Here is a 27337-nt window from a genome sequence, read left to right as displayed (position 1 = left end):
CTTGTTTGCCTTAGGAATTATATAGCAAAAAGATGTTTCACTAGGAGGGAACATCCAGGCTTCTCTGATATGAAAACCACAAAATCGCTTCATTTCAATCTGTATGACAGGACACATAATAATTGCTACGATAACCCTTTGTCATCTTTAGAGCAACTACTAGGCACCCTGTGAAAATCCATAAACACCCATCTAGTTTCCTTTGGGTTCTCTGGATACAAGAGAGGCAGGTAGGGCTTTTCCAGGACTGCACTGCAGTTTGACTTCTTTCTCTGCTAAATTACGCTTCATTCCCCTTCCTTTCACAGGTATTGACATCTAATAAATACCTTGTCTCCCAAACTCAGTCTCTGTCTGCCTCAAAAAAACCCAACCTGTGAAAACATCAAGTGAGTTTATGTAGTTGAATTCACTCCCTTGTGCCTGAATCGGTAAGAGGGGTACAACAAAGTGGTTAAAACTTGGGCCCTAGAATAAGCCAACACGTGCCATGGTTCAAAGCCTAGATCTGCCAATTTTTACTATATGTGACCCTGGGTAAGCTACTGACCTTTCTGTGTTTCAATTTTTTTCACCTGTAAAATGGGGATAATAATAGGACTTACCTCCTAGAGTTCCTGTGAGGAGTAAATGATTAATACTTATAAAGTACTTAACCATTTAATACTTATAAAGCACTTAGTATGGAGCCTATCACACAGCTATTATTCAACAGTGTTACCTTTCATGTTTTCCAGTGTTTAGAATGCCTTTTCCACAAGTCTGGACATAAAAAAATTTGTTTTCATACATTTTGCATACCTGAGATGTTGCAGAAGAAACAGAAGGTGATGGCGATGCAGGTGGAGTTAGCAGGCTGCAGGGTAAGTTTAAGGTAACATAGTGCTCATGGCTGCTGATGATGCGCAGAAAATCCAGCCTCAGGGACACCAAGACACTTGGAGTTGGTAATGAATAAAGCTTTGAAGATACCTTGTAAGCGTTGCATAAATAAGAAAACACCAATTGAACAAATCATTTCTCTACTACCAATAGCAGAATGATGAATTAAAGAATTAAAGTGATTTCTAAATTAAAGGGAGATGGCTAAGAAGGAGGAAATAGCTTCTTCCTCTTAGTCTATGTCATTGTTGAGTGTCAGAAACCCTTGTATTCGACAGAATAACTGCTTTGGGGGAAACGATTACTACCTTTAAAATAAAGTGCTGAGAGAGAGGGGGAAGATGACGGAAGAGTAAGACGCGGAGATCACCTTCCTCCCCACAGACACATCAGAAATACATCTACATGTGGAACAACTCCAACAGAACACCTACTGAACGCTGGCAGAAGACCTCAGACCTCCCAAAAGGCAAGAAACTCCCCACGTACCTGGGTAGGGCAAAAGAAAAAAGAATAAACAGAGACAAAAGAATAGGGATGGGACCTGCACCAGTGGGAGGGAGCCGTGAAGGAGGAAAGGTTTCCACTCACTAGGCAGCCCCTTCGCGGGCCGAGACTGCGGGTGGCGGAGCGGGGGAAGCTTCGGAGCCGCGGAGGAGAGCACAGCAACAGGGGTGCAGAGACCAAAGCGGAGAGATTTCCGCACAGAGGAACGGTGCCGACGGGGGCTGGAATCTGAGGCTCGGGCTTCGGTCAGAGTGCAGGGAGAGGACTGGGTGAACACAGCCTGAAGGGGTTAGTGCACCACGCCTATCCAGGAGGGAGTCCGGGTAAAAGTCTGGACCTGCCGAAGAGGCAAGAGACTTTTTCTTCCCTCTTTCTTTTCTGGTGCGCGAGGAGAGGGGATTAAGAGTGCTGCTTAAAGGAGCTCCAGAGACGGGCGCGAGCCGCGGCTAGCAGCACGGACCCCAGAGATGGGCATGAGACACTAAGGCTGCTGCTGCCGCCACCAAGAAGCCTGTGTGTGAGCACAGGTCACTATCCACACCCCCCTTCCGGGGAGTCTGTGCAGCCCGCCACTGCCAGGGTCCCGGGATCCAGGGACAACTTCCCCGGGAGAACGCACGGCACGTCTCAGGCTGGTGCAATGTCACGCCACCCTCTGCCACCGCAGGCTTGCCCCGCACTCCGTGCCCCCCCCCACCCCCCCCCCCGGCCTGAGTGAGCCAAATCCCCCAGCGGCTCCTTTAACCCCGTCCTGTCTGAGCGAAGAACAGACGCCCTCCAGCGACCTACACGCAGAACCGGGGCCAAATCCAAAGCTGAGCCCCCAGAGCTGTGCGAACAAAGAGAAAGGGAAATGTCTCCAAGCAGCCTCAGGAGCAGCGAGCGGGTTAAATTTCCACAATCAACGTGATGTAACCTGCATCTGTGGAATACCTGAATAGACAACGAATCATCACAAATTGAGGAGGTGGACTTTGAGAGCAAGATTTATGCTTTCTTCCCCTTTTCCTCTTTTTGTAAGTGTGTATGTGTATGCTTCTGTGTGAGATTTTGTCTGTATAGCTTTGCGTTCACCATTTGTCCTAGGGTTCTATCCGTCCGTTTTGTTTTTGTTTTACTTAAAAAAAATTTTTTTTCTTAATAATTATTTTTTATTTTGATAACTTTATTTTATTTTATCTTTCTTTTCTTTTCTTTTATCCCCATCCGTCCTTCCTGCCTTCCTTCTTTCTTTCTTTCTACTTTTTCTCTCTTTTATTCTGAGCCGTGTGGATGAAAGGCTTTTGGTGCTGCAGCCAGGAGTCAGTGCTGTGCCTCTGAGGTGGGAGAGCCAACTTCAGGACACAGGACCACAAGACACCTCCCAGCTCCACGTAATATCAAACGGCGAAAATCTCCCAGAGATCTCCATCTCAACACCAACACCCAGCTTCACTCAACGACCAGCAAGCTACAGTGCTGGACACCCTATGCCAAACAACTAGCAAGACAGGAACACAACCCCACCCATTAGCAGAGAGGCTGCCTAAAATCATAATAAGGCCAAAGACACCCCAAAACACACCACCAGACGTGGACCTGCCAACCAGAAAGACAAGATACAGCCTCATCCACCAGAACACAAGCACTAGTGCCCTCCACCAGGAAGCCTACACAAACCACTGAACCAGCCTTAGCCACTGGGGACAGACACCAAAAACAACGGGAACTACAAATCTGCAGCCTGCAAAAAGGAGACCCCAAACACAGTAAGATAAGCAAAATGAGAAGACAGAAAAACACACAGCAGTTGAAGGAGCAAGATAAAAACACACCAGACCTAACAAATGAAGAGGAAATAGGCAGACTACCTGAAAAAGAATTCAGAATAAGGATAGTAAAGATGATCCAAAATCTTGGAAATAGAGAAAATGCAAGAAACATTTAACAAGGACCTAGAAGAACTAAAGATGAAACAAGCAACGATGGACAACACAATAAATGACATTAAAAATACTCTAAAAGGGATCAATAGCAGAATAACTGAGGCAGAAGAATGGATAAGTGACCTGGAAGATAAAATAGTGGAAATAACTACTGCAGAGCAGAATAAAGAAAAAAGAATGAAAAGAACTGAGGACAGTCTCAGATACCTCTGGGGCAACATTAAACGCACCAACATTCGAATTATAGGGGTTCCAGAGGAAGAAGAGAAAAAGAAAGGGACTGAGAAAATATTTGAAGAGATTATAGTTGAAAACTTCCCTAATACGGGAGAGGAAATAGTTAATCAAGTCCCGGAAGCACAGAGAGTTCGATACAGGATAAATCCAAGGAGAAACACACCAAGACACACATTAATCAAACTGTCAAAAATTAAATACAAAGAAAACATATTAAAAGCAGCAAGGGAAAAACAACAAATAACACACAAGGGAATCCCCATCAGGTTAACAGCTGATCTTTCAGCAGAAACTCTGCAAGCCAGAAGGGACTGGTAGGACATATTTAAAGTAACGAAGGACAAAAACCTACAACCAAGATTACTCAATCCAGCAAGGATCTCATTCAGCTTTGATGGAGAAATTAAAACCTTTACAGACAAGCAGAAGCTGAGAGTTCAGCACCACCAAACCAGCTTTACAACAAATGCTAAAGGATCTTCTCTAGGCAAGAAACACAAAAGAAGGAAAAGACCTACAATAACAAACCCAAAACAATTAAGAAAATGGGAATAGGAACATACATATCGATAATTACCTTAAATGTAAATGGACTAAATGCTCTGACCAAAGGACACAGACTGGCTGAATGGATACAAAAACAAGACCCATATATATGCTGTCTACAAGAGACCCACTTCAGACCTAGGGACACATACAGACTGAAAGTGAGGGGATGGAAAAAGATATTCCATGCAAATGGAAACCAAAAGAAAGCTGGAGTAGCAATTCTCATATCAGACGAAATAGACTTTAAAATAAAGACTATTAGAAGAGACAAGGAAGGACACTACATAATGATCAAGGGATCGATCCAAGAAGAAGATATAACAATTGTAAATATTTATGCACCCAACATAAGGGCACCTCAACACATAAGGCAAGTACTAACAGTCATAAAAGGGGAAATTGACAGTAACACATTCATAGTAGGGGACTTTAACACCCCACTTTCACCAATGGACAGATCATCCAAAATGAAAATAAATAAGGAAACACAAGCTTTAAATGATGCATTAAACAAGATGGACTTAATTGATATTTATAGGACACTCCATCCAAAAACAACAGAATACACATTTTTCTCAAGTGCTCATGGAACATTCTCCAGGATACATCATATCTTGGGTCACAAATCAAGCCCTGATAAATTTAAGAAAATTGAAACTGTGTCAAGTATCTTTTCCGACCACAACGCTATGAGACTAGATAGCAATTACAGGAAAAGATTTGTAAAAAATACAAACACATGGAGGCTAAACAATACACTACTTAATAAAAAAGTGGTCCCTGAGGAAATCAAAGAGGAAATCAAAAAATACCTAGAAACAAATGACAATGGAGACATGACGACCCAAAACCTATGGGATGCAGCAAAAGCAGTTCTAAGAGGGAAGTTTATAGCAATACAATCCTACCTTAAGGAACAGGAAACATCTAGAATAAAAAACCTAACCTTGCACCTAAAGCAAATAGAGAAAGAAGAACAAAAATACCTCAAAGTTAGCAGAAGGAAATAAATCATAAAAATCAGATCAGAAATAAATGAAAAAGAAATGAAGGAAACGATAGCAAAGATCAATAACACTAAAAGCTGGTTCTTTGAGAAGATAAACAAAATTGATAAACCATTAGCCAGACTCATCAAGAAGAAAAGGGAGAAGACTCAAATCAATAGAATTAGAAATGAAAAAGGAGAAGTAACAACTGACACTGCAGAAATACAAAAGATCATGAGAGATTACTACAAGCAACTCTATGCCAATAAAATGGACAACCTGGAAGAAATGGACAAATTCTTAGAAATGCACAACCAGCCAAGACTGAATCAGGAAGAAATAGAAAATATGAACAGACCAATCACAAGCCCTGAAATTGAAACTGTGATTAAAAATCTTCCAACAAACAAAAGCCCAGGACCAGATGGCTTCACAGGCGAATTCTATCCAGCATTTAGAGAAGAGCTAATGCCTATCCTTCTCAAACTCTTCCAAAATATAGCAGAGGGAGGAACACTCCCAAACTCATTCTACGAGGCCACTATCACCTTGATACCAAACCAGACAAGGATGTCACAAAGAAAGAAAACTACAGGCCAATATCACTGATGAACATAGATGCAAAAATCCTCAACAAAATACTAGCAATCAGAATCCAACAGCACATTAAGAGGATCATACACCATGATCAAGTGGGGTTTATTCCAGGAATGCAAGGATTCTTCAATATACGTAAATCAATCAACGTGATACACCATATGAACAAATTGAAGGAGAAAAACCATATGGTCATCTCAATAGATGCAGAGAAAGCTTTTGACAAAATTCAACACCCATTTATGAGAAAAACCCTGCAGAAAATAGGCATAGAGGAAACTTTCCTCAACATAAAAAGGCTATATATGACAAACGCACAGCCAACATCGTCCTCAATGGTGAAAAACTGAAAGCATTTCCACTAAGATCAGGAACAAGACAAGGTTGCCCACTCTCACCACTCTTATTCAACATAGTTTTGGAATTTTTAGCCACAGCAATCAGAGAAGAAAAGGAAATAAAAGGAATCCAAATCGGAAAACCAGAAGTAAAGCTGTCACTGTTTGCAGATGACATGATACTATACATAGAGAATCCTAAAGATGCTACCAGAAAACTACAAGAGCTAATCAATGAATTTGGTAAAGTAGCAGGATACAAAATTAATGCACAGAAATCTCTTGCATTCCTATACACTAATGATGAAAAATCTGAAAGTGAAATCAAGAAAACACTCCCATTTACCACTGCAACAAAATGAATAAAATACCTAGGAATAAACCTACCTAAGGAGACAAAAGACCTGTATGCAGAAAATTATAAGACACTGACAAAAGAAATGAAAGATGATACAAAGAGATGGAGAGATATACCATGTTCTTGGATTGGAAGAATCAACATTGTGAAAATGACTCTACTACCCAAAGCAATCTATAGATTCAATGCAATCCCTATCAAACTACCACTAGCATTTTTCACAGAACTAGAACAAAAAATCTCACAATTTGTATGGAAACATAAAAGACCCCGAATAGCCAAAGCAATCTTGAGAAAGAAAAATGGAACTGGAGGAATCAGGCTTCCTGACTTCAGACTACATTACAAAGCTACAGTAATCAAGACACTATGGTACTGGCACAAAAACAGAAAGATCAATGGAACAGGATAGAAAGCCCAGAGATAAACCCACGCACACATGGTCACCTTATCTTTAATAAAGGGGGCAGGAATGTACAGTGGAGAAAGGACAGCCTCTTCAATAAGTGGTGCTGGGAAAACTGGACAGGTACATGTAAAAGTATGAGGTTAGATCACGCCCTAACACCATACACAAAAATAAGCTCAAAATGGATTAAAGACCTAAATGTAAGGCCAGAAACTATCAAACTCTTAGAGGAAAACATAGGCAGAACACTCTATGACATAAATCACTGCAAGATCCTTTTTGACCCACCTCCTAGAGAAATGGAAATAAAAACAAAAATAAACAAATGGGACTTAATGAAACTTCAAAGCTTTTGCACAGCAAAGGAAACCATAAACAAGACCAAAAGACAACCCTCAGAATGGGAGAAAATATTTGCAAATGAAGCAACTGACAAAGGATTCATCTCTAAAATTTATAAGCAGCTCATGCAGCTCAATAACAACAAAACAAACAACCCAATCCAAAAATGGGCAGAAGACCTAAATAGACATTTCTCCAAAGAAGATATACAGACTGCCAACAAACACATGAAAGAATGCTCAACATCATTAATCATTAGAGAAATGCAAATCAAAACTACAATGAGATATCATCTCACACCAGTCAGAATGGCCATCATCAAAAAATCTAGAAACAATAAATGCTGGAGAGAGGGTGTGGAGAAAAGGGAACACTCTTGCACTGCTGGTGGGAATGTGAATTGGTACAGCCACTATGAAGAACGGTATGGAGGTTCCTTAAGAAACTACAAATAGAGCTACCATATAACCCAGCAATCCCACTACTGGGCATATACCCTGAGAAAACCAAAATTCAAAAAGAGTCATGTACCAAAATGTTCATTGCAGCTCTATTTACAATAGCCCGGAGATGGAAACAACCTAAGTGTCCATCATCGGATGAACGGATAAAGAAGATGTGGCACATATATACAATGGAATATTACTCAGCCATAAAAAGAAACGAAATTGAGTTATTTGTAGTGAGGTGGATGGACCTAGAGTCTGTCATACAGAGTGAAGGCAGAAAGAGAAAGACAAATACCGTATGCTAACACATATATATGGAATAAGAAAAAAATTAAAATGTCATGAAGAACCCAGGGGTAAGACAGGAATAAAGACACAGACCTACTAGAGAATGGACTTGAGGATATGGGGAGGGGGAAGGGTAAGCTGTGACAAAGCCAGAGAGTGGCGTGGACACTACCATACACTACCAAATGTAAAATAGATAGCTAGTGGGAAGCAGCTGCATAGCACAGGGAGATCAACTCGGTGCTTTGTGACCACCTAGAGGGGTGGGATAGGGAGGGTGGGAGGGAGGGAGACTCAAGAGGGAAGAGATATGGGAACATATGTATATGTATAACTGATTCACTTTGTTATAAAGCAGAAACTAACACACCATTGTAAAGCAGTTATACTCCAATAAAGATTTTAAAAATAATAATAATAATAAATAAATAAAACAAATTCAACCAAAAAGAAGAATTAGAGAACAGTACTCAGTGAGCAGTCTTGAATTTTGTGGTTTAAATAACAGTATCGGCTTTTTCCAAAGTTACTCCTAAAATAAAAAATTTGGAACTACAAGATTTACTGTATAAATCCACTGACTAGGTGCATTCTTAAGGCCACATTCTTATATTTCCAATATAGCATTAATATTTCCACTTCTCAAAGATATACTTTATGAAGAAAAAGTATACCACCAAAATAACTTCCTAAAATAAATTATCCATTCTTTTTACAGCACCTTGTGTTAACCTATATTTATAATTATCTATTTTCCCAACTACACCCATTAGCTACTTGAGGAAACATATATAGACTGACTTATTTGAATAGTTTTAGCATCCCTAGAGTCTAGTTTAATGTTTGGTAAATGTAGGAGGCCAGTGCTTGAAGAATAAAGACAGGACAGGTTTTGGGAGCAATAATACATGAAGTATCAGGGAAAAAGTAAAAATAATACATAGTGTTGCAAATACTTGCAAATAGATCAGTGCCCACACATAGTTTTAACTTCTCTGTTAAAAGAAACATACAATATTTGCATCCAATAGAACAGAGCTTCAAAATTCTAAGTATTAGACTGCCAAATAGCATTTTTAACCAGTAGTTCCCCAAAACTAATCTGTGGACCAGCAGGGAGTACTTTATAAGCACTGTTTCCCACACTCCCACCCCCACCACCAGGGTTCAAACTCCTCAGAAATGCTGGGATGGGACACAGAGATCTGTACATTTTTAAAGCTCCCTTAAAAGGTAATTCTAGGATGATTATACAGCTCAGTACCCAAATGGTCTATCAGGATGAATAACTAATGTTTTCTAAAAGCCAGGTTTCATTAATCATTTGATAAAAAATTTAAAGCAAAACCAGCTGTTTGTAGAAAACTTCTAGGATACTTTTAGTTTAGAAAAAGCTAGATAATAATATTTGTGACTTGGGTAAACATCTACTCATGCTTCTAAACTCTACAATGTCTAGGGCTTCATCATGAGGAATACACAGCAAAATGCAACTGCTTTAAAAATCACTTAAGACAGAAAAGGTTGGGTTAGCTGTTCATTCAGTAAAAATGCTACTCTTGCATGGCACCTTGGGGCTGCTTTACATTTAGACTCCTGACTTGATGGTCTACTTCTGAATGAGAATCTAAAAGTCATAAATGGGCCAGTATAACTCAATGAAAAGCCAGCTGTACTGACAGCAGCTTGCCACAGTCCTGTGTCCTAATAAATGTAATTTATCTTTCCCTTACTAATAAAAATATGCCACTTTTTAAAAACATCATTATATAAATGTGTTCTTGAAAAATCTCTTAGCTCTAGCCCTAAAAGAGCAAACGCAGCATTTAAATTATTTGATTACTAATTATTACTAATTATGCATTACCTGTTTATAGCAGGTCTTTATAAGGCTAAACACAAATCCTCTGTCCATAACAGACAACAGATCATTGAGAAAGAATGCAAGGCTTGTGTTGAGTCTCTCAACCATTTCTGTGTCCTGGGAAACAATTAAAAGAAAAACAAATATAGTTTAACGTGTGCTTGAAACACAGATTTTGTTTAAAAAAATAAGTTACCGTTACCTTCTGAAATCGTGAAACTATATCACTAGCAATTGTGCTGACAAGAGCAGCAATGTCATCCATGAAACGTTCTGGAAAACGACTTTTCCTTGGTGCATCAAGTTTATCATTAAAGTATAAATGGTGCACCATGCTCTTTACCTGAAAAAAGAAATAAGCCATTCGTTTAATTTCTTATGGATGTAATGAACAGTTACAGAGATTCTAAACATTAGAGCTATTTTTGTCAACATACCATGTAATTTAACAGATAGATAAAATACTTTTAACTCGTCAAATATTTTGAAAAAGTTCCCTACAATATTTTGTATGCACTAGAAAAATATCAAACACAATACAACTCAATCTCTGTATCAGCTTCATGACATTATCCTGGCTATCAGTGGGAAACAAATTATGGGTATGTCAACAGAAAAAAATTTCATCCTTTAAAATTATTTTAAATTAAATCTTTCCAAGACTTAATTCTGCCATTCCATGTCCCCCCAGCTGTTAGCTCTGAGAGGTTAGAAACCTTGACTGCATGTAGAATCTTTAGCACCTAGCATCTCGTGGCATATGGTGGGTGTACATTAAATATTGATGACTAGATATTAAGAATAAAATGTTAGGTAAAAATTAAAGTGGTTTCAATTTACCAAATACTTTTAGATATGGATTCTTATCACAACATGTGTTAACGGTACTAAAAATTTTTAATTCAGGGAAATTAATGACAAGGTTTTACAGTTGGTAAATAACAGAGACAAGTCAAACTATTTCATGTTTAAGAAATCTGAACATACATGTAAGACTATTTTTAAAAAGTCACTTGATCTTATATTAAAAGCACATGAATTACAATTTGGTGTTTATTCTCTAGGGGAAAAAAATGAGCTGCCTACCATTTACATATGGTCCCTGATTTATTTTTTTTGTAGATTAGCAAATCTCTAGACAAAACGTCTTTTTTAAAATCTTTTACTGAAGTATATTTGATTTACAATGTTGTGTTAGTTTCTGGTTACAGCAAAGTGATTCAGTTATATATTCTTTTTCATATTCTTTTCCATTATGGTTTATTATAGGATATTGAATATAGTTCCCTGTGCTATACAGTGCGGCCTTGTTGTTTATTTTATATACAGTAGTTTGTATCTGCTAATCCCAAAGTCCTAATTTATCCCTCTCCCACCCCCTTTCCCCTTTGGTAACCGTAAGTTTGTTTTCTATGTCTGAGTCTGTTTCTGTTTTGTAAACAAGTTTGTTTGTATCATATTTTGGATTACACATATAAGTGATATCATATGGTATTTAACTTTTCTCTTTCTGGCTTACTTCACTTAGTAGGATAATCTCTAGGTGCATCTATGTTGCTGCAAATGGCACTATTTCATTCTTTTTTATGGCTGAATAGTATTCCAGTGTATATGTATTCCACATCTTCTTTATCCATTCATCTCTCGATGGATATTTAAGCTGCTTCCATGTCTCGGATATTATAAATAGTGCTGCTATGACACTGGGGTGCATGTAACTTTTTGAATTAAGAGTTTTCTCCGGATATATGCCCCGGAGTGGGACTGATGGATCATACGGTAGCTCTATTTTTAGTTTTTTAAGGAACCTCCATACTATACTCCATAGTGGCTACACCAATTTACATTCCCACCAACAGTGTAGAACGGTTTCCTTTTCTCCACATACTTTCCAGCAATTATTATTTGTAGGCTTTTTAATGATGGCCATTCTGACTGGTGCGAGGCGATACCTCATTGTAGTTTTAACTTACAGAAGAAATGTCTTCTAATCTTCAACATAAGTAACATTCAATGCTAAGAATGATTCTATGGCATACTCTAGAAACTTCCATTGTTTCTTTTCTTTGTTTTTTTCTGTCTCTTTTTTGTTGTTTTGCTTTCCTTTGTTTCTTATTTATTATTTTACATAATTTTTTTGGAAGAAAAAGTTTCAGTGATTTCAGCTTTTTAAAGCTAGAGAGGAAGGTCCCTACTGCCAGAATGCCTAAATTTGAATCACAGCTCTGCTGTATACAAGCTATGTATACTTAAACAAGTTACTTAATCTCTCTGTGCCTTGGTAATCCCTAGCCCATAGGGCTGTGCTACCAATAATACTGTACGTACTTAATAAATGTATATTGCTTTTGTGTATATATGTGTTTATGTTGTGTGTGTATAGATATTTATTAAAATATTAATTCATTTATTTGTTTTAATATCATTTACTGAATTAAGTAGAAAGTGTTGCTGTTTTTCATTGGCTGTGACTGGCATTTCCCTAAGAGCTTTCTAACCATAAAAGTAGTAGGTATCTATAAAGCTCTTTTTATCTGGTATGAAATCAATAGTACTGCCATTATACACTAGCATGTTCAGACTAAGAAAGAATGTATCACAGGTTTCCTTTAAAAAGATAGTTAGCTTCTGCAACTATCCCTAAAAATATAGTTTAAATTAGCTTTATAACTCCATCTAAATTGTGCTGACTGTCCACAGTGTTTATTTAGAGATGTAGCAAAGGTAATTTTGTCTTGGAGGCACATGTAAAACCACAAGATGGGCAATAGGAAAAGATTCTAGGATAAAATCATGAGCTAACACAACATTGTTTAACAAGAAAAACAAAGAATGTGTTTAGTTTGCTCACCATTAACTCAAAAAAGAACCAGGCTTGTTGCAAAGCTGATTCCCGAACGCTGCCACTGCAAACAACCCACTGCAAAGCCAGCTCCTCATGAAATAGCTATCCAGAAGTAAATCCAAAGTTATTATCAGTGTCAGGTCTGCTGGTAACACAAACCAAATAATGCAAGTACAAATGAAGATATAATGAGAATAAGCAAAATAAGGCATGTGAACCATTCAATGATGCAGTGAGGACACCCATTAACGAAACGGCTATTTATACACATAAGACAGTGGCATGTTGAATAGCTGAAAAAATTACATGTTATCTTGGAGTAAAATGTAATTTTAAAACGACAGGTGGGAAATAGCCTCCTAAATTGTACGTGCAAAAAGAAACTAGACCGAAAACTCACAGTTACAAATAAAATCGGGCTTGTGCCTTACATACGTATTTCAGCATATGCAAATACATTCATGAACTTTGCTGGTACAATTTAGGAAATACCTTTAAAAATTTAAACTTTGATATCAGCCATTAATTTTCAAGTTTTCAGGTATTTAAAGTATTTTTATTAAAATAGCAGAAATTTCCTGCCTTATAATGGATATGCATACAAAGCATTTGCACAATAGTGTATATTAATATGAAAAAGGACTAACAAAACTGTGCATAAGGGAAGCAAATCAACATATCTTACTAAGAGTGATAATTTTTCTAACTCATCTTCCTTTCCCTGGAGATTTAAAACACAAAACAGAAGCAGTTACAGAAACAGAATTAAGAGTTGATACAATCTCTTTGGTACTAAAATTTAATGATCAAATTTAATGCACTAAACTCTAAAAACAGTCATCTGCAAAGATATAAACATTATAATAATGTAAAAGAGCTTGCAATGGAGAGGTATGCCCAAAAAGACATCAAACAAGCAATGCTTGCTCAAATGTATTTTTAAAAACAGTGCAATTATTGTAACGTCTCATACTGGTTATGTAAAGAATCCTTACATCTACGTAATTGTTGGAATTATTTTCCCCCTACATGGACTATCTTCATATGAATCTACCTTTTTAGTTGGTAAGCGTCCCGTTAATGTTTGTAAGAAACTTGACGTCTCTGTGTGCGAAGACATACGATTACAACTTCGATCCATAGCCTATGGAGTGAAGATGAATGAATGACGAGATACCATTAAAGTCTGCTGTGGATGACTATGCGGTTCAAGGGTTATATACAATTTTTTACATAGAGTTTTACTGTCATTTTAACAGCCATCTGTTTTATCGCTCATCCCATTTTCACTATTTTAAGTTGCTTTAACGACAATGCATTAGAAGTATCAAAATGGCTTCTATTTATTTTATCTTTAAAAGATAAGTATTTTAATGATTATATAAATCCAGAGTGCTGCAAAGAATGAAACTTTTATCTGTGTGATCTATACACATGCATGTATCTAGTAAGAAAATGTAAAAAGTAAAAACATACTTCTCACTGGTCTTGGACCAAAAAGAGAAATCAAGAATTTTATATTTAATTAAAAAATTAAAAGTCTAGAATCATTTCTTTCATATTTCACTATCATCAAAAATTACGATTCAGGTTAGCCATATACTATATTAAATATAAATCATTTATAATAAATTTGCAATTAAAATTTTTCTTGAAGAACGAGAGCATTGTCCTCCAAAGCCAATACACAGATGAGAAGTATATTTTGAGGAATCATGCAGTATTAGCTATCAAGCAATTAGACTTAAGTAAGCAAAACCTAGTACAAATAAGTTACAACAAATTTCATACTTTGCAACACAGTACAGTTTAAAACAGATTTTTGCTTCTGGCACTTAATCTTACAGCATGGGGATCATATACTGTTCATATTTAATTTCAGTTTATTACCAATATTTCTAGTCAGTGATTATGAAGAAAATGACAAGATAGTAAATGCTAAATGACAATGATACAATAGCTACACTTTAAACCAAAAGCGAATGGAAAACTGTCAGGTTTTTTCCACACAAAAAATTTTTAAATTCCTACTAAAGATGCACTACCCCAAAAGTAGAAACTGTTATCAAAGCCATCAATTGCATAAGCAGCAGGCACTGAAACATCAATGGGGTGGACAGGAGGGAAGGAGAAGGAGACAGGAAATAGGAAAGGAGAGTACTACTGGTGCAATTGGTGGTATTCATGCATAGCAGTTGGAAAATGTGCTAAGTAAACAAAAATACACACTTTTTAATTATTAAAAAGCAAGCCACTGAAATCATAGTATATACTAAAAAGTAATGTTCTAAAGGGAAACATCAGCAGCGAATAAAGAAACCTCTAATATAAACACCACCTGTGTTGATTCTGCACTTGGACTGGGGTTGGATCCCCATGGGGCAGCTTTTGGACCACCAGTGTTAACCCAGGAATTGGAGCGGTCTAAACCCTAAGCATATAATAGAAAGCAGTTGGAAAGGAAAGAAATATTACATGTGGCATGCTATATTCTTAAAGAAATCCAGACTTTCCAATGCAAACATGTTTTTAATTAGTACTGTTAAAGCAACCAAAATTTTTAGGCATCTATAGAATATTAGTTCATCAAAATTATCTCATTACATAATTTTTTAAAAATCACAAAGAAAATTAAGTATAGCATTTAAAGGTAATTTCTCTTTATATAAAGGGATCACCTTTAAGTATCAACAACTAAAGATCCCACAGCACCATCCCCCCAAACTCTCTTCAGAGATGGTACAAGTTAGCAACAGACAATTTCCTCTAAATCTAACTAGGGTTTAAAGGAAAAAAAAAAAAAAATGGAAGAAGAAAAACATTCCAATCTTGTCTAAAAGACTAATTTTATTCCATCTGTCATCAACTGAAAACTTTTGTGTAGCAATACTCCATAATTCTATTTGAATTTGCCTCCTCTTTTAGGGACCAATAAGAAAAATTAAGTAAAAAATTAAGAAAAAAAAAGATGCCCGATATTTGCTCCTTCCTAAAAACGATGGTAGCTTTGGAGTTGTGCTCAGTCTTATTGTGCTTGTTGAAATTAAACATAATGGGTAGATTTATTAACAAATAATAAATTTATGAATTTTATTATTTAAAAAAAACAAAATGGGCTACTTTTTTATATAAAAATTGTAAGGAAAAACATTATGCCAGGGCTGTCTGTAGGAACTGTATCTTCATCATCACTCGTTAATTTGAAGTTAATTTAATATGCTATTAATGTGTATGACCAGAAGTGAATTATGTCTGTCTTCTCTGAAAGAGGTTATTATGATCCCAGGTAAAGGGAACTGGGGCTTTACTTCAATTTCTTAAAATTGATTATTAGAATCACCTGAATTATAAAATTCAGATTCTGGCCCTTACCCCCAGAAATCCAGATTGAGCAACATGGGCTGGGCCCTAGGAACCTACGAATAGAACTGAGCAAGGTAGAAGAGATTTTTAGAGGACTGCTGAAGACAACACAAGACAAGCCAACTAAAAATATTAGGGCCTGAGTATGAACCCAAACCAGAAAGCGCCAAAGAAGGATAGGTAAAAGAAAAGAAAGAGTAAACAGTGGTAATCAACTCTATGTAGACATTAGTATCACCTGGTAAGGTTAAGGACAACCACCACCACAAATGTGCAGGGCCCTACCTCTGAACAGTTAAATAATCTCTGGGAGTGAGGCCCATGCATGTATATTGTGGGAAGGGAAGGAGGAGGTAGTGGGGAAGGAAAAGGGAGGGGAGGAGGAAAGGGGAGGGGGAAAGAGGGAAGACAAACTACTACTAGCTCTCAAGGGCTTAGCTTTTAGGGAGAATATTTCCCTTCCTTTTCTCACTATTTTTTCCAAAAATACAAAGAAGTTGAAATGATGATACAGTAACTACCCATTTCCCCTCATTTTTGACACTGAATGTGTAAGATGAGAGTTAAAATTCCAATCCAGGTTCTACTGCTTACTAACTGTAAAATCTAAGGTAAGTTATCTAATCTCTTTTTCAGTTTCTTAGCTACAAAATAGGAATAATGATAAGTGTCTCCCTAATACTGTAAAGATCAAAGTAAATAATGGAAGTAAATCACTGAATACAATGCCTCAACTATAGTAAACTCTTAAAAAATAATTTTAACAAAAACTTGCCATACATGTTTTTTTAAATGCTTCCTAGCGAAGTATATTGGGCAATATTCAAATACTCATAAAATTATGTAATCAATAGATTTGTTTAAAATAAAATACCCCATTTTGTACGTATTAATAAAGACTTCTCAGAAGCCCATTATATTATTTCAAATAAAAGCAAATCAGCACACAATACGTTTTTCAGGTAAGTTAAAACAAAAAATTTCAGTCTCCCAAATTATGTCACTACTCATGTTACAAAAATAACAAAATATAAGCATCTAATTTCTGCAAAATTACAACTGTGCTCTCTCTACCATAAATTTCTACAAAAAGAAAAACAATAACTTTGCTGTACTCATAAGTTCACTTTTTAACTTCTTGCTTAATAATTTCCTTTAAAACTAAGGCACATGCTAATGAGTAATGTGAGAAAAAACAATAAATCTCTTTGTGCCATTAATTATACATTATATCCACAATACTGAGGCTTTGAACAGTTATAATAACATCAAGTCAAAGCCAACTGTTTAAAGAAAACTGGTGGCCAATTTATTTGTAAAGCAAATTATTTCCACAATTTAAATGTCATACAGCTAAGAATTATATCAAACAGCCATTAGTTAAGCAAAGTCATCACTGATATTTACTAATATAATAACTATGTTTACATATCTCCAACTAACAGAAGAGATTAATCAAATGTGTGTACATGTGCATGAAAGTGTTTTTATTCTGTTTTTGCCAAATCTCTGTAACATTATTATTTTGTTTTGTCCCTTAGGTATAGATAGGCTCCTTCCCTGAATAAGGCTCACAGTGTATCTGACTTGACATCAATATTCATGTTTCAATACAATCCTCAGCATAGTGTATTTAGTGAGCTATGCACACAGTAAGCTCTCAGTTTTTGAAAAATAAATGAAAAAATAGGAGATGATACATTAGAAAGAAACTAATTATCAATGTAAAATTGCACTGGCATTTGCTTAAAAGCAATAAAATTCAAACCTGGTGCAACCATACATTTACACAACTGAATGTTAAAAGAATATTGCTAGGACAAAGAAAGATCAGTTTTGGCAAAATAATTATGAAAAAAGTCTCACAAATATGGTTTTATAGCCACTAGGGTAATAAAAGCCTGTTGATAGTATTTTAGAACTTTAGGAGTTCTGCATTTTGTATTAGGAAATAAAGTCTAACCAAAACTTTCATAAAACCGAATATCTTAAGATCTTTAAGTATTTAATTAATCCTGATAGCAAGAGGGCAAACAAAAGCATAATTCAATTTTTTAAAAGTTATTTATTCTTGCTAGAGATACTCAATGCTTACTAACATTCATTCTTTGGATACATGTGTTCTGAGTACTTTTCATATGCTGGACATTATAGTTGCTTTGGATACATCAGTGAACAAATATCTCTGCCCTCATGGAGCTTATACTCTAATAAAGGGAGACAAACACTAAAAAATTAACGTAACAGGTAACTAATTTATATGTTACATTAAAAGGTAGTAAATGTTATGAGTCAAAGAAACAGAGTAAGGGGATAAGAAGTCCCCGGGACAAGGCTAAGGAGAAAGACACACTTATACATTTAAATAAGTGGTCAGAGGAGACCCCATGGAGAAGGTAGTTCTCTGAGTACAGACTTAAAAGAGGTAAAGAAGTTAGTCATAGGATCTTGCTCAGAGATACGACATAATCCAACTTAAGTTTTGTTTATTTGTAACTTAAGTTTTTAAAGCAGTATTCTGGTTGCTATGTTGTGAAGTGAGTGTAGGTTGGAAGGAAGGAAACCATCTTTAAGACTATTACATTAATTCAGGAAGAGATGATGGTAGTTCAGACTAAATGGCAGTACTAGAGGTGATGAGAAGTGGCTCTACCTTTAACATATATGCAAATCTGAACTAAAGGATTTACAAAAGGCAGCTGAGTTTAGAATTCCAGAGAGAGATCTGTACTTGAAATACAATTTTTGTGAGATATCAGCATAAAGTGATACTTACAACAACAGGACTTCATAAGATCATGAAGTGAGTGAGTGTAGAGAAAAGAGAAAACAAGACAAGAGAAGACAAGAAATAAGGACAGAGGCCTGGGGCACTTCCAAATTAAGAGATGAGAAAAAGAAGAATCTACAAAGGAGACTGAAAAGGTATAATCAGTAAAGAGGAAAATCAAGATAGTGTAGTGCCCTAGAAGCTAAGTAAATAGAATAAATTGGAGAATTAACTGTGTCAAAAGCTGCTGTAAGGTAAATTCAGCCAAGTGTTGAGATTTAACCTTCGGATTTAAGAACATGGAGAGCACTGGGGGCATTAGAAGGGCAGTATGGGCTGAAGATCCAAGGAATATGTTTGAAGTAGGGTAACAGGAGTTAGAGAACGAGAGTAAAAGAATTGGAGACAGCAAGTATGGAAAACTCTTCTAAGGAATTCTACTACAAAAGGTAGAGAAATGATGAAGAAGCTACCAGCAGAAATACTAGAGAGGAGATTTTTTTATGGGAGAAATTTTAAAAAATTTATTTTTTATCCCATTTTATGGGATGGGTTGATTTAGTAGATGGGGAGAAACTGATGATGTAGAACAGTGATGAAAGAACTGCTGGAGTGAGGATCTTGAGTAGGTGAAAGGGGATGGGTGGTTGTATACACATAGGGAATGGACTTAGGGAAATGGACAGCTCATCTATAGCAGAGTTTTAAGTAGTAGGTAGTAGTAGATGGTAGTGGATAGGTAGATGTGATGGTCAAAGGTGACAAAAGTTTTCTTCTGATGGCCTCAATTTTCTTAATGAAGTAGGAGATAAAGTGAGGAGCGGGATTGGTGGGGAGCTGTTAGAGGGTTTGAGGTACCAAAGAAGGCATTAAACCTTTTTCTGGGAGAATGGGAAAGTAAATGGAATAAAGAAATATAGTATAATTGCTTGACAGCATTAAGGGCTCTCTTGAGGTTCATGGCCTTTAATTTCAAATGAGACCAGTTATCATGGCATTTCTCAAAGCATGTTTAACGGCACAGGCAGTCAACTGAATTCAGCTATGGTTTGAGGTTTGGCTAAGCAAGTAAAATGAAGTAAGGGAAAGATAAGGGAATTGACGTTTGTTTATAATGGTAATAATTATAATGATTGATCATGGAATTTAAGCTGGCTAAATTGGAAGAAAGAACATTAGGGGCGTGAGGTACAGTAAAAAGGTCATACGATCAAGTGATTAGAGGTTGCCGAGCAGAGAAATTGTTGGAGTTGGGGTACTAGGCAGAAAAATATGAGCTAATGGTTAGAGAACAAGATGCATGAAATTGAGATAATGAGGATTAAAGTTATTCATCATGACAAGACTAAGGGTATGACCATGGCTAAGGCAGAGTGAAAGACAAAAATCATTAAAGAAGAGTTTCTCTAATTTCCAAGCCAATAAAATCAGAATAAATAAAGAGTAGCTATAAATAAACTTCAGATTCCTTATAATTTTTCAATGAGATAAAATTATACACCATTATTATTAGGGATTATGACTAAATGATAATCCAAAATGAAGGTAGGTAGCTATCAAAAATAATGCAACCAGGGGGCTTCCCTGGTGGCACAGTGGTTGAGAGTCTGCCTGCCGATGCAGGGGATGCGGGTTCGTGCCCCGGTCTGGGAAGATCCCACATGCCGCGGACCGGCTGGGCCCGTGAGCCATGGCCGCTGAGCCTGCGCTTCTGGAGCCTGTGCTCCGCAACGGGAGAGGCCACAACAGTGAGAGGCCCGCGTACCGCAAAAAAACAAAAAAACTAATTAAAAATAATGCAACCAAAAAAAAAGAAAAGAACACACAAAAACCATTTGAATAAAATTTGATTAGGACAAGACTGTATTGTCATAAGACAAAGTCTCATCTTATGACGGCTTTCTCAAAAGTTTATGTATATAATACCAGAAGCAAGTTTACATTATTATTATGTCCCATTTTATGAACCACTTGAAAAAAGACAAATAATCATTCCAATATATGTACACTTTTGTTCTAAATCTTGATGATATAATCTATCAAATACATCATATATAAAGGAAAACTCTAGAATTATGCTAAATGAAGCATAATGCAAATCTTACAGAAATTAAGAGATGTTTCAAAAGTAGAACCTTGAGAAAAATGGCGTCTAAAGCTCTTTAATAGGGAAATTTCTTATAATTCACAAATGAGATTCATTCCACTGAAGAACTGTATTTATGTACGTAAATTATGTTTAGTATTACCTCCATTACAATGAGAAAAGATCAAGAATGAAGACAAGGATAAAAAACCTTCTCTTCCTAGACATGGAAAGATATGTGGAGGGAGAAAAGCTGTCTCTTTTGTAATTCCTATATTACTCAAGTTACTCTGCAGTAACCATGTAAATACATCTGAACATCATTTTCTCAAAAGTTCACAAAAAGTGAAAGTTTGTTTAATTAGAGTAACACCTATTTGGCTCTTTAAGTTATTGAAATTCATGTTTAATTTATTTTTTAAATTATAAGGCTACAAAATATTTTTTTCATCTGTAAGAAATTACTTTTAAAAATGTATTTTTGATCTGTGAGAAATTACTTTCAAATTACGTAAAAGGTACTTTAAAATGCACAATGCTAAAGTTTATTAGAAGTGTCTGAATGTAAAATTTCTGTAACTATATGAGTAGATTTAAGTAATTCTGATGTGTTTGATCCATATTCAAGTATTTCACACAAACAAGCTCAGATCATTAAAAAAATAAGGTCTATTTAGTTCAGGCTAAGGGTTAAACACAGACCCCAAAACACGTTTACTAATTCTTCCTCATATCCTAATTAACAGACTAAAATGCCAAAGAAAAGTTGGCTGTGATTCCATAACAAAGGTATCTTCCTTCTTTCTAATAGCAAAAAATCAATTTAAAATGGTTTGGTCAAAACCAAACATAATGTGATTTCTTGGCCTCAGTCTTACTGTTCTTTTTTTCCACTTTGATTTTCAAACTCTGAGTTATTTTTGTACTTTAACTATAGAAAGGTAATGACTACTTGTTCCTTAAGTATATTTTGGGGGGTAATAAAGATTGATGCTTACATAAAATATAGCTGGATCTTATATTGGCTGGCCTCTCCCTTATTGTCTGGGATAATCACTAACCATGATTAAATAAATCATATTTTTCTAATCCTGGTGCACCTTACATAGAGTTTTCCATGTGAAATGTAGCTCTATTAATTGTTAATCATTGTTCTTGATACTTCTGGAGAAGGGAGGCTCATATTTTAAGTTGATAGTATGTCCCAACTACACAGCAGTGATAGGTCTCTTTTAATCCTCTAGAAAATCAATCTAACCATTTTTCACATGATAATCAGACAGACAATGAGTCGTATGTGACTGGTCATCCTGCACACATTTTTTAATTTGGCAGATATTCTTGAGCAGAGCGCACAAACCAGTTTGTAATAGCAAAAACATTTAATAGAAACATCAAACATTTATGTGTTCACTGATAGAATAGAAATGTACAATTTCTTTCTTATTACTAACTCAAATACATTTTAAAATTAAGAAAAAGTAAAACAATTGGACATTTCTCATTTGTTCACAACCTGAAAACCAGATTTATAGACGCGTATCTTCAGTTTACCTTACTGCCGATGATTGACCGTACTTCATCATCTGGTGACGTGGGAGTTCCAGATATATCTGGATTACTATTACTAAGGCTCCGAGAACGATTTAAATTAAGGCTTGCAGGTCTCACAGCAGATCTAGCCATTGTGGCATAATGCACTGATCCTCCCAAACCCCCAGGACCTAGAGTTGTACATAAAATAACATATAATTAAGCAAAAAATTAATCAGCAAAGAACCTGAAAAAATCTCTTCCACTTTACAAAATTCCACAAAGATCATAAATTGCTTTTATTTCTAAATGAAAATACTATAAATAAGAAAAACATGGCAGACCTAGTGATAGCTATACAAAGATAATTTATTTTACAGCAGCTGACAAAACCATGTGAATTATAAATACAATCATTATCTCTTCAATGTTTCTATGATTATGTATTACATATACAATAAGAAACAAAAGTAATAAGAAACATACAGAAACGTTACCTTTCCTTATACATGAGGGTGTCTAAGACCCAAAATGCTCCAGCTAATATCTTTTCCTTTTTTCCCCACCCCTCCTGCTCTGCCCCTTGAAACACAATCACTAAGAGGGAGAGCCAATTTCCTGTCAATATCTCTTAAATGAAACTATGGCTTAGGTCTCTATGTTTATCAGTGACAATTTTAACTATAAAAAAAATGGCATCTTTATAATATACATACATAAATGTATACTAAAGATAATTCTCCTAAAAGCCCAGGTTATACAAAAAAAAGCAAAGAATCCCTTTTTTGTCTGAAGTCAAGCCTGATACCATTATTCAACCAGGATCTATGAACCTAAAGCACCCAACAATTGTATCTCCATTTTTCTTTTTTAAAGAAACCTGAGTGTCATATTTGCAAATGACACACACCTGTCAACTAAGTAGTTTATAGTCTTCAGGTCAGCATGTAAAAAAGACATTTTGCAAAATCTGTGCAATTCTAATAGTGTACTGAATGGAACAGTAAATGGAGTAGCATTATATACAGTCCACAATCACTTATATACTCAGAGACTCAAGTACTATAATTTTAGAAATCAAGATAGGAAATTATGAGCAAGACTTTAAGAGTCAATTAGCTCTCTCTTTCAATTAAGAAATAAAATGTGCTAAAACTGAGATTACTATTATGCCTAGTTTTCAGAGTGAATGTCATAATTACTTGTCACCATTATTAATGCTAACACTGACAACAGCTGAAAAGGGCACTTACCATTATCACTAGTGAGGAATGGATGACTCATACAGACAAATATGTAAACAGGTTGAAAGGTATGCACAACATAATCATTAACCTACTAACTGAACAACTAAAGAGTGATTCAAACTAAGACATCCCCCCCCACCACCACTACCACCTATGTCATATAAAACAAAAGTAAGTGGCTACTCTGGGCTCTAATATTCAAAAAGCCTGTATGATTTTATTGACCATGAAGAGATCAGAACTTTCTAGAGGATAATCTTTTACAGTATTGTAGGTTTCACAGGGTTACCAGGAAACTACTGAGCCATCGTATTTCTTCTTTAATGTCCAATAGCACTCTGAATGACAAATATAACATTCTATTTATCTTTTTTTTTTTTTACTGAGATACTGGGGAACTTTATGCACATATTTTTAACACATAATCAAGAGAAAAAACTGAACTGGGAACTGTAAGGAAAACAACATTGCCATATGTACCCCAAAATATAGTAAATAAACAATGAGCAGAGAGATGTTTTTACTCTTTGAATAGAACATCAGGTCCCTAGAGCTGAGCCACAAGTCAACAGCATGTATTATACTGAGAAAAAAAACTCACTTTATTAAGTATCAAGAAGAAAATCCTCCACAAATGTCTTTTCTAATAGAAATCACCCTCACTGCTAATTTGGAATTTGGAGCAATAGCCTTTTATTAAACTGTTCACAAACAGCAGTTCGTACGTCAGACTACATAATCATAAATCAAGCTGAGATGACTGCATTAGCCTCAAATAGACTCAGAGAACCTCAGTGGGGATTCTTAAATACCCTTCCTTCCAATTTTACCCATAATGCCTTGTGATGCAACTTTTTTTTTAAATTTTATTTTATTTTTTATACAGCAGGTTCTTATTAGTTATCTATTTTATACATATTGGTGTATATATGTCAATCCCAATCTCCCAATTCATCCCACCACCACCACCTCCCCCCACCCCGCTTTCCCCCCTTGGTGTCCATCAGTGTCTCTATTTCTACCTTGCAAACCAGTTCATCTGTACCATTTTTCTAAATTATTTATCTTAACTGAGAATGATAAAATGCTTCCAGAGACGGAAGTTATTTTCAAGGTTCATTTCCAAAAATTAATTCAACCAAGATCTCTCTAATTCAACTTAAAGGAAGCTGTATAAATAATGATGCTTTAAAATACAACCTATTTATCCTTTTAACTCCAGTACATAGCATAGTCCATGGCACTTAGCAGGCATTCAACAAATGTCTGCTATTGAATAAATGCATCACACCATGGACTACAAGATTATTTCAATCCTATTATGAACACATAATCTATGCAAGATAGTTTCTTAGTAAAAAGAATAAAATACCTGGTGATGGTGAATTAGGGTAAGTATTCGGTAGGCGAAAAACATAATAGATATATGATGCGAGAAGGCTGTTTCTGCCATGCTGGTCATGATTTCCTTCCAAGTTTTTGTGAAGCCGATTTATAATTGATGCCATGGCTTCAAATGATGCTTGACCTAGATTTACTTTTAAGAAGGAGGAAAATATTTTTCCATTAACTTTTTTAGACTGTAAGTTCCAAAAAGATCAAGGTTTTGCCTTCACTATATGCATTAAGTATAGTGACTACACACAGTAAGCGTATAAAGATGATATTTGATATTAATTTTATGGTATCTTTATGATACTGTATTAACTGAATCAAAAATACTTTTCTTAAAAAAATGAGAAAAAACTAATTTTACTAATTTAACATGAAAACTATGTGGCTTTGCTTAGCGAGAAAAAAGAATCATCAAACAGTACCCACTACTTTGTAAAACAATACAAGCACATGATAAGTAAAAAATCTATCTTATATATAACCTTTGAGAAGTAACTTCTCATTTTAAAGATGACTGAGAAACTAAATACCATACATTGAGCACATGTTACTTTTGTTTATAAAATAAAAATTACCAATAAAAGTAGATTATTAAAAATATTAACTTAATAGAAAAGAGTTGATAAGCAACTTAATTGAAGTGAGTAGCTCTGTAAAAGGATTAGAAGGAAAAAAGGGTAGAAAACCAGGTTGAGGTAAGACTATAGCACATTAAATGCCAGGCTAAGTAATACCTACTCAGCCATTCAAGTTAGTATACAACAAGAATTTTGCAAAAATTGGGAAATTCTGGTAGCTCAGTGAATAAATGGATAATCCAAACAGCCATTCTGAGCAATAGCACCTCACATTTTACGATTTATTTAATCAAGACAGGAATTTATGAACAGATAATGAAGCCAATTAAGTTTTCCTGAAAGTGGAAATATCAGATAGAGTGGTCATTTAGGAAGATTAATCTATATATACTGAACTAGAAGAGAGACTAGAAAGAGAGAAACCTAAGCAGGGTTTAGCAATCCTACCTGTGTTCCTGGTTGACTCCTTTTCCTTTTCCTCATAGTAGCTATTCCAAACCATCAGAATCCTTCACAAAACTAGGTCCACTTTACTCCCTTCTCCACAAATCCTGCTTTTTATCTCAGGTAGAAATTTATAGAGCATGAAAGTCCTGAAATTTTTACTATAAATTTATCAGAATTTGAAACAATTTTTAGTTCCTTTCCAAAGGAAGCAGTGCTCATCTCCTATATAAGAATGATCTATCCACCTTAATTTTTGTCCTACACGCTTGCTTCATTAATTAAACCCTCTTGCACCTCTATACAGATTCTCAAAGCATATAAACATGCTCAAATCTCTCCACTCTTATGCCCTAATCAACCTTGCATCCTCTTCTAACTAAACTTCTCAAAACAGTATAAGCTTTTTGCATTCCTTTCACCATCTGCTGTTTATTACTAAATTCTCTGTAATCTGGTTTCTACTTTCACTATTTGACCAAGACTATTCTCGTTAATTTCACCAGTGGACACTTCTTCAGTATAGTAGATAAGAGTGGGGCTCTAGAGTCAGTTGCTTGGGTTTGAATCCTTAGGTAAATTTTTTTTTTTTTTTTTTGGCTGTACGCGGGCCTCTCACTGTTGTGGCCTGTCCCGTTGTGGAGCACAGGCTCCGGAAGCACAGGCTCAGCGGCCATGGCTCACGGGCCTAGCTGCTCCACGGCATGTAGGATCTTCCCAGACCAGGGCACAAACCCGTGTCCCCTGCATCGGCAGGTGGACTCTCAACCACTGCGCCACCAGGGAAGCCCCTTAGGTAAATTTTTAAGCGTATGTTCATCATTTTATTCATGAAATCATGAAATTCATACCTATACCTAGAGTTGTAAAGATTTCATACATTAATATAAATAAAGTACATAGCACAATTCCTGGTACACTGTGTTGTGGAAATGTTTGTTACTATTGTGATTATTTTACTATACAATCTACAAAAATGAACAATGTTAACTTTTTTTTCTTAAAACCTTCTATGACTTCTGTAACATTACTCTCTACAACATCTCTTCAGTATCTCTTAAACTACCCTCTCTTCTCTATCCCACCATCACTGTCTTTTATCAGGACCACAGAATTTTTTGTATAAAATTCAAGATTTCAAATCTGTCTGCCTGCCTCCAGATCTTCTCACTTTCAATCTACCTCCGTGCAAAATCATCCTTATAAAAGCCAACCTAGTCACATTACTTTTCTAATTAAGACCAGATCCTTCAAAGGCTATTGATTCTTACAGAATAATAGTCCAATTTCCTAATGTGTCAAGGACCCTACTTCATCTCCCCTACGACCAATATCATCTCTA

At 35.8% G+C, this 27337-nt stretch overlaps 1 protein-coding gene across 9 annotated transcripts in view; it reads right to left on the bottom strand.

The window, feature by feature from the left end:
* DOCK7 (dedicator of cytokinesis 7) overlaps positions 1 to 27337 on the bottom strand; it is a 210406-nt gene that overhangs the window by 72869 nt on the left and 110200 nt on the right. For 8 of the 9 annotated variants that reach the window (XM_029228225.1, XM_029228226.1, XM_029228222.1 and 5 more), the window contains exons 21-27: positions 24951 to 25115; positions 22353 to 22522; positions 13634 to 13723; positions 12586 to 12681; positions 9937 to 10077; positions 9738 to 9851; positions 802 to 972 (exon numbers count right to left, since the gene is read on the bottom strand). In XM_029228225.1, coding sequence (XP_029084058.1) covers positions 802 to 972; positions 9738 to 9851; positions 9937 to 10077; positions 12586 to 12681; positions 13634 to 13723; positions 22353 to 22522; positions 24951 to 25115 — 947 coding nt within the window. Of the gene's footprint in view, positions 1 to 801; positions 973 to 9737; positions 9852 to 9936; positions 10078 to 12585; positions 12682 to 13633; positions 13724 to 14917; positions 15011 to 22352; positions 22523 to 24950; positions 25116 to 27337 lie in introns of all 9 variants that reach the window. The other variant, XM_029228228.1, reaches the window with a different exon arrangement.

Source organism: Monodon monoceros, unplaced genomic scaffold (assembly GCF_005190385.1).
Source record: "Monodon monoceros isolate NGI ecotype Baffin Bay Population unplaced genomic scaffold, NGI_Narwhal_1 Super_Scaffold_18, whole genome shotgun sequence".
Classification (NCBI taxonomy): domain Eukaryota; kingdom Metazoa; phylum Chordata; class Mammalia; order Artiodactyla; family Monodontidae; genus Monodon; species Monodon monoceros.
This window is presented reverse-complemented; position numbering and strand designations above follow the sequence as displayed.